Source organism: Diceros bicornis, chromosome X, assembly GCF_020826845.1.
Source record: "Diceros bicornis minor isolate mBicDic1 chromosome X, mDicBic1.mat.cur, whole genome shotgun sequence".
NCBI lineage: Eukaryota > Metazoa > Chordata > Mammalia > Perissodactyla > Rhinocerotidae > Diceros > Diceros bicornis.
Genome location: NC_080781.1, coordinates 138,213,932 through 138,228,431, shown reverse-complemented (window position 1 = coordinate 138,228,431; position 14,500 = coordinate 138,213,932). Strand labels below are relative to the sequence as shown.

At 44.3% G+C, this 14,500-nt stretch overlaps 1 protein-coding gene across 1 annotated transcript; it reads left to right on the top strand.

The window, feature by feature from the left end:
* The first annotated feature begins 1,473 nt into the window (after window positions 1–1,473).
* Window positions 1,474–14,356, top strand: TEX28 (testis expressed 28). Its single transcript, XM_058535004.1, has 4 exons — window positions 1,474–1,485; window positions 6,907–7,637; window positions 13,196–13,331; window positions 14,000–14,356. The coding sequence occupies exons 1-4, from the start codon at window positions 1,474–1,476 to the stop codon at window positions 14,354–14,356; spliced, it is 1,236 nt and encodes a 411-aa protein (XP_058390987.1).
* The last annotated feature ends 144 nt before the right edge of the window (window positions 14,357–14,500 follow it).

Below are 14,500 nucleotides of genomic sequence, written 5' to 3'. Positions count from 1 at the left end.
GAGTTTTATATGATATCTGTAAAATTCCGCAATAGAACAAGTCATTAGCAAATTTTAATCTTTCCTATTTCCTACTTCCTTTTAAAACAATTATTTAGTTCTTTCATTTATCAATGGTATATATGAACATAGTTTAAAGCAGGGATCAGCAAACTTTTTATGTAAAGGGCCAGACAGTAAATATTTGAGGCCATGTGGTCTCTGTTGCAGCTACTCAGCTCTGCTGTTGCTGTGGCACAAACTTGGCCATAAACCATATGTAAATGAACGAGTGTGGCTGTGTGCCAATCACACTTTGTTTATAGACATGGAAATTTGAATCTCATATAATTTTCACGTGTCACAAAATATTCTTCTTTTAATTTTTTTGAACCATTTAAAAATGTAAGACCCATTCTTAGCTTACACCTGTACAAAACTGGGCCATAGTTTGCCAAACCCTGGTCCAAAGAGTTAAATAGTTCTACAGGGTTTATTACAAAAAAAGCAATCCTTGGCTTCCACCCACCAAATCGTCCACTCCCCAGAATCAACCATTTCTAACCCTTTTAGCTGTTTCTTTTGGCATTTAGCTCTAATTCTCTAAATAAATTTATAGTGCTATTTCTTTATTTTTTAGAAATTATCTATTGACTTCTTATTATAAAAGATGATGATGTAGCTCTTTCACCGCCCCCCTTCCTTCCAGTATGGTATACAGTGATTTGGGTTAGAACATTCCTTGGAGTTCACATTATCGAGTCCATGGAAACCCTAGTTACAACTGAGTCATCATCCTGATGACTTTTCCTTTCTCTCCTGACATTTTGTTTTCCATAGAGTTAGCACTTGTCTCCCCCTTGCCCCTGTGCTACTTTTCCTATACTACTTGTCATGGGTCAGCACTTCCCCCAACTATCTACATCTCCTCTCCAGCTGGTCAAAGGTGTCTGGCATTCCATTCATTTCGTTCCATTGGCGTACTCCCTCCTGGAGTCTTTTGCCTTGCCCTCTAGGACCACTGCCCAGCCACCAGCCTGGGATCCCCTTCCATCATCCTGGAGATTGCATTCACCTCTCTTTTGGTTTGGGGCCCCTGTTTCATAGATCCTATCTCTACCTCTTTCTTAGGTTCCTCTCTGGTTTTGGTGGTGCACCTTCTCTAGTAGTTTCCAGAGAAAGAATGCAGAGGAGGTAAACTATTTGAGTATTTTCATGTTGGAAAATGTCTTTAACCTCACAGTTGACAGTTTGGTTTAGAATTCTAGATTGGAAAATCATTTTCCCCCCAAATTTGGAAGGCATTACTTCATTGTTTTCTAGTTCCAAGTGCTTTGCTGAAAAGTCTGAAGACATTCATATTTCTGATTCTTTGAATGTGACCTATTTTTTTTTCTCTCTGACAGTTATTTTCTCAGCGTATTGAAGATAGTGTTCAAGTGTCTTCTGGATTTCACTGATGCCATTGAGAAGTCAGCTTTCAGTCTAAAAGTCATGGTTTTAAAGGTAATCAGCTTTTTTAATCTGGCTGCTTTTAAGATCTTGTGTCTAGCTGTGAATCTATTTCTGTTTTTCCTGTTTGGGATTTATTGGGCTTCTTGAATTTGTGGATTTGTGTCTTTCATAGTTTCTGGAAAGTTCTTAGTGCCTATCTCTTAAAATCTTGCTGCTGCTTCATTCTGTGTTCTCCCTGGGGCATGGCAATTAGATTCCTTTTAGACTTTCTCACTCTATCTTCCGTATTTTCTATTTTTCAGTTTTTTCAAATTTTCTCTTTCTTTTTGCCTCTGTGTTACGTTCTGGATGCTTTCTTTAGCTCTGTTTTACAATTTACTAATTCTCTCTCCAGTGTTTTCTAATCTGCTATTAAATCCATCTATTGAACATTTTAAAGTTTTTTAAAATTGTGAAATCTGGCATATGTACAGAAAAGTGCAAAAAACATCAACATACAGTTTAGGAAATAATAATAAGGTGAACTCACATTGAACTACTACTCAGCTCAAGCACCCTGGCCTCCATGTCTCTCTCCCAATCACAATCCCCTTCTCCCACCCTAGTGGGAACCACTATCCTGATATTTATGCTTTTCTTTAAGCTTTACTTGCTGTGTATGCATCCCTAAACACCATTTCATTTTGCCTGCTTTTGAACTCTCTATGAATGGAACCATATATAGTATGGATTCATTTGTGTTTGTCTTCTTTTGTTAAACATTATGCTTGTTCATTCATATTTTCAAGGCTGTAGTTCATTTTCATTGCTGTATAGTAGTATAGTGTCGAATATGTTACAGTTCATTTACACATTCTACTATCAATGGGAAAGTTCTAGCAGTTGGCTATTGGAAACATTAGTGTACCTGTCTGCCAAGGATATACCTAAGAATGCAATTGCTGGGCCATTCGTTATGCATGTCTTTAACTTTATGGTATTACCAAATGCTTTTCCAAAGTGCTTGTATCAATTACTCTCCCACGAGGAGTGATTAAGAGTTCCTGTTGCTCCATATCCTCGCTGACATTTATTATTGTTAGTCTAAGTTTTGCCAATCTGTGAGGTGCATAGTAGTATCACATTGTGTTTTTTTAAGTTGAGGTATAATTTGCGTACAATAAAATACACAGAACCAAGCTATCTGTTACAATATCATCACTGCTGACTTGCCACTGGGAAAGCATTTCAGATCAAAAACAGTCCTGAAGGCTCTTAGAGGTAAAAAATAGAAACAGAACAGAGGCTCTTCCTTCTCTGACCCCACCTACTTCTCCTAGCTCATCACCGTCCACTTTGCCCTGGTCTACTGTGTCCCAGCTATGCTGCTATGGCCATCTTTATTGTATTTACTTATTTATTTATTTTTGGTGAGGAAGATTGGCCCTGAGCTAACATCTGTTGCCAGTCTTCCTCTTTTTGCTTGAGGAAGATTGTCCCTGAGCTAACATCTGTCCCAGTCTTCCTCCATTTTATATGTGGGACACCGCCACAGCATGGCATGATGTGTGGTGTGTATGTCCATGCCCAGGATCTGAACCTGCGAACCCTGGGCCACTGAAGCGGAATGCACGAACTTAGCCACTACACCACTGGGCTGGCCCCAGCCATCTTTATATTAGAGATGAGAATACTGACCCTCCAAGCGGTTTATTAACTTGTCCAAGATCCCAGAGTGGTAGAGTCAGGATTTGAACTGGGCTCTGTCTTGAAAGCGGTGCTCTATTATCCTTCACCGTGCAAGAGACTCATTCGTTTGTGTTACAATAGAATTTTCCACTCTGGACTGTCAGCTCTATGAGATCAAGGAATGTATCTGACTTCTGTACCGCATGGTAGGTGCTCAGGAAATATGTATTGAATGAATGATTGGATGAAGGAATGAGCCTGTTAGGATGCAAATCTCCCTGCCTACCTCTTCTATCTGCCTGGCAGCAGCAATACAGCAAGCCATATGGGTTAATGGGAATTTTATTCCATAGTTTGCAAAAATAGTTCTTTATAAAAAGAGACCCACAGTTGGTAATTCTTGGAAGAGAAGTCCGAAAACAGACAGGGAAGGTGTAGAAGGGGGATTCTAGCCATCTGGGGGTTGTAGTGAGGTACACATGTAGAGCAAGGAGTTGGGTGCTGAAAAGGAGGAAGAGGGACCCAGAAGATGAACTCGCCTTCTCCAGTCTGTGTTGGGCCCATCTCGAATGCACAAATCTTGCATATGTAAATATCTGTGCATACGCAGGTATTCTTTTTTTTATTCATAATTTGTTGTTCTTTTTCTTTTTTTTCTTTTTGTATTGTGAAATTTTTGTTGTACATTATTGTTTATCAGTCACCATATAAGTGCATCCCTTCACCCCTTGTGCCCACCTACCCCCCCCCAACCCCTAGTAACCACCAAACAGTTCTATCTGTGTGTGTGTTGGTTTATCTTCCACATATGAGTGAAATCATGCCCTGTTTGTCTTTCTCTTTCTGGCTTATTTCACTTAACATAATATCCTCCAGGTCCATGCATGTTGTTGCAAATGGGACGATTTTGTCTTTCTTTATGGCTGAGTAGTATTCCATGGTATATATATACCACATCTTCTTTATCCATTCATCAGTCAAGGAACACTTGGGTTGCTTCCATGTCTTAGCTATAGTGAATAATGCTGCGATGAGCATAGGGGTGCATAAGCCTCTTTGGATTGTTGATTTCAGGTTCGTTGGGTAGATACCTAGTAGTGGGATAGCTGGATCATAAGGTATTTCTATTTTTAATTTTTTGAGGAATCTCCATACTGTTTTACATAGAGGCTGCACCAGTTTGCATTCCCACCAGCAGTGGATTAGGGTTCCCATTTCTCCACAGCCTCTCCAGCATTTGCTGCTTTTTGTCTTGGTGATTATAGCCATTCTAATGGGTGTAAGGTGATATCTTAGTGTGGTGTTGATTTGCGTTTCCCTGATGACTAGTGATGTTGAGCATCTTTTCATGTGCCTATTGGCCATCTGTATATCTTCTTTGGAGAAGTGTCTGTTCATTTCCTCTGCCCATTTTTTGACTGGGTTGTTTGTTTTTTTGTTATTCGGTTGTGTGAGTTCTTTATATATTATGGAGATTAATCCCTTGTCAGATATACGGTTTGCAAATGTTTTTTCCCAGCTGGTGGGTTCCCCATTCATTTTGATCCTGGTTTCATTTGCCTTGCAGAAGCTCTTTAATCAGATGAAGTCCCACTTGTTTATTTTTTCTTTTGTTTCCCTTGTCTGAGTAGACACGGAATTCAAAAAGATCCCTTTATGGCTGATGGTGAGTAGTGTACTACCTATATTTTCCTCCAGGAGTTTTATAGTTTCAGGTCTCACCTTCAGGTCTTTGATCCATTTTGAGTTAATTTTTGTGTATGGCGAAAGAAGATGGTCTACTTTCATTCTTTTGCATGTGGCTGTCCAGTTTTCCCAGCACCATTTATTGAAGAGACTTTCCTTTCTCCACTGTATGTCCTTAGCTCCTTTGTCAAAGGTTAGCTGCCCATAGATATGAGGTTTTATTTCTGGACTGACAGTTCTGTTCCATTGATCTGTGTGTCTGTTTTTGTACCAGTACCATGCTGTTTTAATTCCTATCACTTTGTAGTATGTTTTGAAGTCAGGGATTGTCATCCCTCCAGCCTTGTTCTTCTTTTTCAAGATTGCTTTAGCTATACGGGGTCTTTTGTTGCCCCATATGAATGTTAGTATCCTTTGTTCTATTTCTGTGAAGAATGTCCTTGGGATTCTGGTTGGGATTGCATTGAATCTGTAGATTGCTTTAGGTAGTATGGACATTTTAACTATGTTTATTCTTCCAATCCAAGTGCATGGAATATTTTTCCATTTCTTTATGTCATCATTGATTTCGCTCAATAATGTCTTATAGTTTTCATTGTATAGGTCTTTCACTTCCTTGGTTAAATTTACTCCTAGATATTTTATTCTTTTTGTTGCAATTGTAAATGGGATTGTCTTCTTGAGTTCTCTTTCTGTTAGTTCGTTGTTGGTATATAGAAATGCAACTGATTTCTGTAAGTTGATTTTGTACCCTGCCACTTGGCTATAGTTGTTGTTTATTTCTAATAGTTTTCCGATGGATTCTTTAGGGTTTTCTATATATAAGATCTTGTCATCTGCAAACAGCGAGAGTTTCACTTCTTCACTGCCTATTTGGATTCCTTTTATTCCTTTTACTTGCCTAATTGCTCTGGCCAGAACCTCCAGTACTGTGTTGAATAAGAGTGGCGGGAGTGGGCACCCTTGTCTTGTCCCTGTTTTCAGAGAGGTGGCTTTCAGTTTTTCCCCATTGAGTATGATGTTGGCTGTGGGTTTGTCATATATGGCCTTTATTGTGTTAAGGTACTTTCCTTCTATACCCATTTTGTTGAGAGTTTTTATCATAAATGGATGTTGGATCTTGTCAAAAACCTTCTCTGCGTATATTGAGATGATCATATGGTTTTTATTCCTCGTTTTGTTAATGTGGTGTATCACATTGATTGATTTGTGGATGTTGAACCATCCCTGTGTCCCTGGTATAAATCCCACTTGATCATGGTGTATGATCTTTTTACTGTATTGCTGTATTCGGTTTGCCAATATTTTGTTGAGGATTTTTGCATCTATGTTCGGCAGGGATGTTGGTCTGTAGTTTTCCTTCTTAGTATTATCTTTGCCTGGCTTTGGTATCAGGGTGATGTTGGCCTCATAGAATGTGTTGGGAAGTGTTCCATCTTCCTCTATTTTTTGGAATAGTTTGAGAAGGATAGATATTAAGTCTTCTTTGAATGTTTCAGTTTTGGGAGGTTGTATGAGTCTAGGAATTTATCCATTTCTTGTAGATTGTCCAATTTATTGGAATATAGTTTTTCATAGTATTCTCTTATCTTTTGTATTTCTGTGGTATATGTTGTAATTTCTCCTTTTTCATTTCTAATTTTATTTATTTGAGCCTTCTCTCTCTTTTTCTTGGTGAGTCTGGCTAAGGGTTTGTCAATTTTGTTTATCTTCCCAAAGAACTAGCTCTTTGTTTCATTGATCCTTTCTACTGTTTTTTTAATTTCAATTTCTTTTATTTCTGCTCTGATTTTTATTATTTCCCTCCTTCTGCTGACTTTAGGCTTTGTTTGTTCCTCTTTTTCTAATTCAGTTAGGTGCAGTTTGAGGTTGCTTACTTGGGCTTTTTCTTGTTTGTTAAGGTGCGCCTGTAGTGCTATGAGTTTCCGTCTCAGGACCGCTTTTGCTGCATCCCATATGAGTTGGTATGGTGTATTTTCATTTTAATTTGTCTCCAGATATGCTTTGATTTCTCATACGTAGGTATTCTTATAGAGCAAAGCAATAATGTGTCCAATTTTCCTACAGTTTGCAGCTCACAGAAGTACCTGTTTTGTAATTTCTTGTTTCCCAACCCAGACGGAATACACCAAGAGCCCAAGTGCAACCCTCCCCTCCAACGTGCCCTCATGCAAGTCCCTGTCATCCAGTGAGGATGGCCCCAGTGGCCACTCCAGCCTCTCAGATGGGGAGCTGGCCCAGAACTTACAGGAGAGCATCAAGCACCGCATCCTCTACCTCTCAGAGCAGCTGAGAGTGGAGAAGGCCAGTCGGGACGAGAACACTGTGGGCTACCTCAAGCTGGTGTCCAATGCCGACCGGCACCAGGCCCCCCACATCCGGCAGGCCTTTGAGAAGGTGAACCAGCGCGCCTCTGCCACCATTGCCCAGATCGAGCGAAGGCTCCGACAGTGTCACCAGCAGCTACAGGAGCTGGAGGGGGGCTGCAGGCCCAAGGGCTTAGTGCTGAAGGCAGAAAGCAGCCTGGACAACTGTGAGCAGCCCAGCGAGGAGGCCCCGTCTTTGGAGCCCCCCAAGCCAGGTGGGGAAGACTGCTTGTTTACCAGTCTGCCTGACGTTGTCAGACACTTCCCTCTGGAGAGTCGCTTCCTGGGCTTGCAGCAGGGGAAGTCCTCAGAGACAAAGCATGTGGCTCAGCAGCAGAACCTGCTGTTGAAGAAGATGGAGGAAGAGCTGGAAGAAGTCAAGAAGTTCCATCTCAGCCTCCAGGTGTCCTTTCGGAGCCTGAAAGAGAGGTATCTGATGGACCTGCAGGTGTCGCTGGAGTCCCTTCAGGAGGAGAGATGCAGGTGAGGCGGAGCCCCTTCTGCCACCTTGTGTCTGGGGACAGCCCCCAGGACTGTCTGTGGGAGGGTGAAAGGGAGCCAGGACATGGGCTTGGAGGGTCAGGGGGAGGTGAAGGTAGGGAGGAGCAGGTCAGTGTTCCTCTTGGTGACTGGGCCCCACAGTGGAGAGTGCTCATCCGCTGCTGCACAACTGCCTGGCCTTCTGCTGGAGAACAAGGCTCCAGCTCGGGGTCCTGCCAGACACTCCCTGCATCTGCCATTCTGACTGGGGCGGCAAGAGACAGCTGTGGTGGTAGTGAGCCCAGCAGGCACCCATCATCAGTCAGGGAGGTGGCCTCCCAGTCCCTGTCTGCTGGAATGACATGTCAGGCAGGACTGGAGTCCCCTTACCAGCCCTGATCCCTTCACCTGTGCTCGTGGCTGAGCTGGGGCACAAGGTCCCGAGGGGATGTTTGTTCTGAAAATGACTGCCTTCTGGAGAATGCTTTCTCTCTACTGTGCAGAGGGTCGATTTTATTTTCGTCTAAGACAAGACTCAGACCCACCAATAGAAAAAAAAGGCAAAAGGCAAACTCGGTCTCTCCAAGGACCCCCTCCATTCCTATTTGGACCCTTCTTGGGGTCTCATTGGCCCTGAGGGTGCCACACTCCCTCCCGACCCCCACATGCTGATGCGTTGGGTACTTGCATTAACTGTAATCCTTCCGACAGCCTGGCCGGGAGGGAGGGATTCGCTTAGAAGAGCCAAGATTCTCAGCATTTTCATGAAAGTAAGAACTGTGGGGGAAGAGGCACGTGGGAATCAACCCTCTTCTGTTTCCACAGGGAAATCTTACCCGCATTTACACTGTTTGACAAATCCATAAAGGGCAGGAAAAGAGTATTACAGGGCAACCCACTGTCAAGTAAGATAACCAGTCAGAACTACAAGTCTCTTTTGGAGGTGATTTTCATAGGACACGACAACCAAATCTAAAATCTTGAGACTCTTAAAAACCCCTTTGCTGAAATAACGTTTCCAAGGTCGGATTTATGTAAAGCAAGACAAGGGCTTGGTGGCAGTTATGTATATCTCATGTTTCCATGCTGCACAGGCCAGCAGCACTGTTGTGCTCCAGTAAGCTCATAACCCCTCAGCAAATCAGAATCTGCCAACTGTGCAGGGGAGCAGGGCGACCTCCCTCCCCCACAGACTCTGGGTAAATTCTACAAGCTTGCCCTTCTGAGCCAGCCCCCACTCCCATCGGACTGTGACAGGAGTGTGAACTAAACTCTTTATTCAGCCACTGACATTTTCTGGTTGTTGGTGACAGCAGTTAGCCTATCCTGATTAATATACATTAGAAGCAAAAACCAGGTCTGTAGGACTCAGATTACCAGGAGAAATGGAGAATGGGCTGAAGATGACTTTATGTAATAGCGGTGACCACAGGGAGCTTGTAGCATTGTTCACCTGTAGCATTCAGACACCCACTTTACGGATGGGGCAATGCAGTCTCAGAGAGGCACAAGCCGGCCACATGACTGGGAAGTGAAGACCTGAGAGCATGTCAACACGTCCTGGCCTCACCGTGTGGCTTCCTAAGCTAGGTGAAGGGGACATAGGAATTTGTTGCATGTTCAAAAACATGTTATCTCCTTCAAATCTTTTAAAAAACCTTTATGTGAGCTAGATGCAGACGCAGAAAAGGGCACACGACATAATGTGTTCAACTCAATGAAGTGTCACCAGTGTTCACACCTGTGTAGTCACCACCCAGGCCCCTGTGATTGTCATGTCTCCTCTGGGGCGCCACTAATTGAGATTTCAAACTGAAAAGTCCTGTGACACTTCTCACAGGTAAGCCCATTTGGTTTCAAGAGGGCTTTCTTTTTTATTTTTTATTTTTGTGTGAGGAAGATCAGCCCTGAGCTAACATCCGATGCCAGTCCTCCTCTTTTTGCTGAGGAAGATTGGCCCTGGGCTAACATCCGTGCCCATCTTCCTCTACTTTACATGGGATGCTACAACAGCATGGCTTGACAAGCGGTGCGTCGGTCTGTGCCTGGGATCCAAACTTGCGAACTCTGGGCCACCGACGTGGAGTGCGCACACTTAACCACTGTGCCACCGGGCCAGCCCCTCTTTTTTATTTTTTAATTGAGATGAAATTCAAAAAACATAAAATTATCCACCTTAAAGTATACAATTCAGTGGTATTGGGTGCATTCACAATGTTGTGCAACCATCACCTCTGTCTAGTTCCAGAACATGTTCATCACTCCAGAAGGAGACCCCATCACTCCCCATTTGCCCTCCCCAGTCCCAGGTAACCACCAGTCTGCTTTCTGTCTCTCTCAGGATTTATGTGTTCTGGACATTTCATGTAAATGGAATCATACAGTATGTAGTCCTTTGTGTCTGGCTTCTTTTACCCAGTGTAATTATTTTGAGATTCATCCAAATTGTGTGTAGGAACAGTTCCCTCCTTCTTGCTCAGTGGTGTTCCATTGTGTGGATGCACCACAGTTTGTTTACCCATTCATCTGCTGCCAGTTGAGGCTGTTATGAATAAAGCTGCTATGAACATTCTTGTACAAGTCTTTTTGTGAACATATGCTTTCATGTGTGGAATTGCTGGATAATAGGGTAGATTTATGTAGAACTTTGAAACTGCCAAACTGTTTTCCAACATGGTTGTACCATTTTACATTCCCACCAGGAGTGTATGACCATTCTAGTTGCTCCACACTCTTGCCAACACTTGGTATGGTCAGTCTTTGAAATTTCAGCCTCTTAAATTCAGCTACAACGTGGTGGGCCCTAAACTCTGAATTGTGTCACCCTAGCCCAGGTTTTCTCAACCTCAACACTATTGACATTTTGGGACAGATGATTCTCTGTTGTGGGAGGCCATCCTTTGCATTGTAGGATGTTTAGCAGCATCCCTGGTCTCTACCCACAAGATGCCAGTAGCACCATGGAGGAGTTTCCTATGGCTGCCATAGTAAATTACCCCAAACTTGGTGGCTTCAAACGATAGAAATTTATTCTCTTGTAGTTCTGGAGGTCAGAAGTCTGAAACCGGTTTTACTTGGCCAAAGTCAAGGTGTCAGCAGGGCCCTGCTCCCTCTGAGGCTCTGGGGGAGAATCCATTCCTGGCCTCTTCCAGTTTCTGGTGGCTTCCGGGCTCCTTAGCTTGTGGCTGCATCACTCCAATCTTCAAGGCCAGTATCTTCACATCTCTGCTCTGTCTTCTCCTCTGTGTGTAAAAGCTCCCTCTGCTTCCCTCTCATAAGGATGTGTGCGATTGCAATTAGGGCCCGCACATTTGCTCAGGAGGTGCTCCTCTGTCCCTGCCACATTACCCTGCCCTATCCACACTGCCTGATCCCCCTACATCTATTTCTCCATCTCGGACTTGTCTTCCAAGTTGCAGGCCATTGGGTTCTAGCTCACTTTGCCAAAAGGCAATCCTCAGATATGATCCAGAATATACTCTTTTGCAGCAACAATAAAGTTTAGGACAATTTGTATTGGAGAGGGCAGCCTTAACAACGTTGGAAGATTTGGGGGGCATTTTGGTTGACTGATCATCATTTTGTCTTTGTAAGAGTATTTTCCAGGGTGGTCCCTTTGCCTCTGTGACTGTAGGAGCTGGACAGAGAGGAGTCCTTGACCAATGGAGGGTCAGGGAGGAGAGTCAGCCGTGTTGCAGCCAGGACGCTGCTGCCAGAGGGCGAGGAGGCTGGGGTCCAGAGAGAAAGGGAGAGTGAGAGAATATCCTTAGGAATTAACCTTTTCTTATTCAATAATATATTCGAGAATACATTTAAGAATGTATTCATAAATTCTTATAAATATATTAATGAAGAATCTATTTGTTGACTTCATATTCATGAAGAATATATCATGAATATATACTTGAACATAATTAATATATTGAATGTTCTTGTGGCTAGATCTTTTGTGTAAATGGAAAGACAGTCATGAGGAATCTACTTTCGGGGTGTACACCCTGCCATCTCCCCCTCTCTGTGGGCGGTAACCTCGGCCACTTTGTCAGCCCACTCTCTTCTCAATAGGGAGCAGGGCAGAGACTAATGGCATATTCCTTGAAACTAATGGAATATTCAAATGCTATTATGAACTGGCTCTTGATGAATTGGCTTTCAACAAATGAGTGTTCAGCTTATTAGCTGCCTGGGGGACATCTCCAAGTGGGTGTCCCTGAAGCAAGACCAAACTGACCTCCTCGCTTCACATTCCCTGTCTGTGCCGTAGCACCATTGGTTATACTCTCGTGCACACCAGAGCCACAGTGATGGTAGGATCTGGGCCCCCCTGGCCATTCTGTGTCTCCAGTGCGCTCCAGTACCTTTCCTCTTCAGCGTTACCACTGCCCTGGCTTGGGTCAAACCTCTCTCGCTCTTCCCTAAATGATGGTGCTAGAAGCCACCTGGCCTCTGACCTTCTGGCCCATCCTTGTGCCAAAATGAGGAACCTCAGAGTTTTTTAAAATTACGAAATATTCCAAACCCAGGGAAAATGTGGAGAATAACATGATTAACATTTACCGTATTTGCTTCCAATCTTATTTTTTTTTTGAGAAATAAAACTTTAAAAGATTCACTTGAAGATCTCTCATTACCCCCAGTCCCACCCCCTCTCACCCACCTCGCTCTCCTCCCTGAGCACTTAGCTTTCCCACACATGATTTTACACTTTTACTACTTATATACATAGCCATAAACAACAGGGTGTGATTTTTTGTGTGTTTTTTAACAGCTCTACTGAGATATAATTTACGTGCCATCAAATGCACCATTTTAACTGTACGTTTCCATGATCTTTAGTAAATTTACTGAGTTGTGCAACCATTACCACAATCCAATTTTTTGTTTTTGTTTTAATAGCTTTATTGAGATATAATTCACATCCCATAAAATTCACCCATTTAAAGTGTACAATTCAGTGGTTTTTAGTATATTCTCAGAGCTGTGCAACCATCACCTCTATCTCATTCCAGAACATTGTCATCACTCCTAAAAGAAACCCAACGCCCATTAGCAGTCACTCTCCACCTCCCCCGTCCCCGAGCCCCCAGCACCCACTCGTCTCCTTTCTGTCTCTCTGGATTTGCCTCTTCTGACCTTTCATATAAATGGAATCATACGCTATGTGGTCTTTTGTGACTGTTCCATCCCTGTAATCAACAGATCTTTATGGAGTAACTACTGCATGCCACACACTGGTGCTTGGGGTATATGTGGAGTTTAATAGCATACACGGGTAGTTTAGATTTTGATTTCTACAACTTCTAATCTATCACTATGTTTGTAAAGCTGTTACAAAAGAGTCACTATATATAAAAGATATGTGAATATCAGAGTGTGGGGGCTGATGTGCATTTGGGGTGCTCTGAGGCAGACGTGGAGGAGCCAGGGTTTGACTGGAGCTTGGGGAGAGAGGTGGAAGGCGGAATCTGAACTCAAGTCTAGTCTGGATGTAGGACCGCTCACTGCCAGCATGAGCTCTGGGCAGGCTACTCAGGGAGTATAACTTTCTCTTTTGCTCCAAGACAAGTGTCGATGGAAGAACAGGTGAATGACCACCTGCAGGGACACCTGGATGAGATTTACCACCTCAAACAGAACCTGGCCTGCACCGAAGAGAGAATGGCCTACCTGTCCTACAAGAGAGCCAAGGAGATATGGGTGAGAACCTCCTGGGGAGCTTGCTGAGAAATGGCCAATGAGAAGGATAGAGGGATGAGAGAAGCAAAGGATGAGCGAGTCCTTTCTGAGACCCTCCCAAGCCAAGGAAGGAGACAGAGCCGCACACATTTGTGTCAGAGCCAGCAGGGTCCAGTCTTGATGTTCATGCCGCACTTCCCCCGACGCAGCTTGGCTACTCTGGGAACTTGGGCGCTGTGGTTCCCATACTCGAGGGTGTGTCAGAACCACCTGGGGTGGGAGGGGGTGCTGATGAGTCCCCAGGAACTGCTACTGGTATGGGGAGCACCCTCTGGGAACCTTTGCCTTTGACCCTGTGTTAGCAAGTGCAGGTAAAGGGTTTCCCTCCCCTGTGACAGTTAGCCTCCCCCTCTTCCACACCCTCAGCCTCTACTCCTGTCCTCGGTCAGCTCTCCCACGGCCAGGTTCTCAGTCTCCGACCACACTGGATGAGGAAGTGTGGCCGAGTCAAATCAGACCTTCGCTGTGGCTGGACACACGGCCCCTCCCAGGACGTGTGCTCTAGGTTCTCGATTTCCTCCTAAATCTCCAGCTCACCCGCATTTGCTGCACACTCCTTAGGAACGCAAGTAAATGACCACACTTCCCTTCTGACTTCTGGTGAGGATGTGTGCTCTTGTCACCTGCAGGAGGTCATGGAGACCTTCAAGAGCCGTATATCCAAGCTCGAATCTCTACAGCAAGTGACCCAACTGGAAATGATGGAGAGCCTCAGGAGCCGTCCCCGGGAATTCATGTTACGATTTGTGAGCCTGCTGCTCACACTGGCCACTATCCTCTTGGTCTTCGTCTCCACCGTGTGTGCCTGCCCCTTGCCGCTGGTGAATTCGCGCCTGCGCACGTGCACCACACTCCTGCTGATCGGGCTGGGGGCCCTGGCCTGGCAGAAGCGGCACACTATCCCCGCCATGGACTGGCAAGCCTGGGTCCCCTCCAGATGGAGACTGTATTCCAAGGACTCCAAGCCTCTATCAGATGGGCCTTGAAGGGCCTGGGATTGCTAGCTCCTCCCACCTTCCGGGCTTGGAGGGTGTCCAGTCCTGCCCAGACAGCCACTTCTCAGCTCTCCCTTTCTTTTTCCATCCCCACCAGCCTGGTGAGAGGTAGGGGACACCCACCGCCTTGCACTT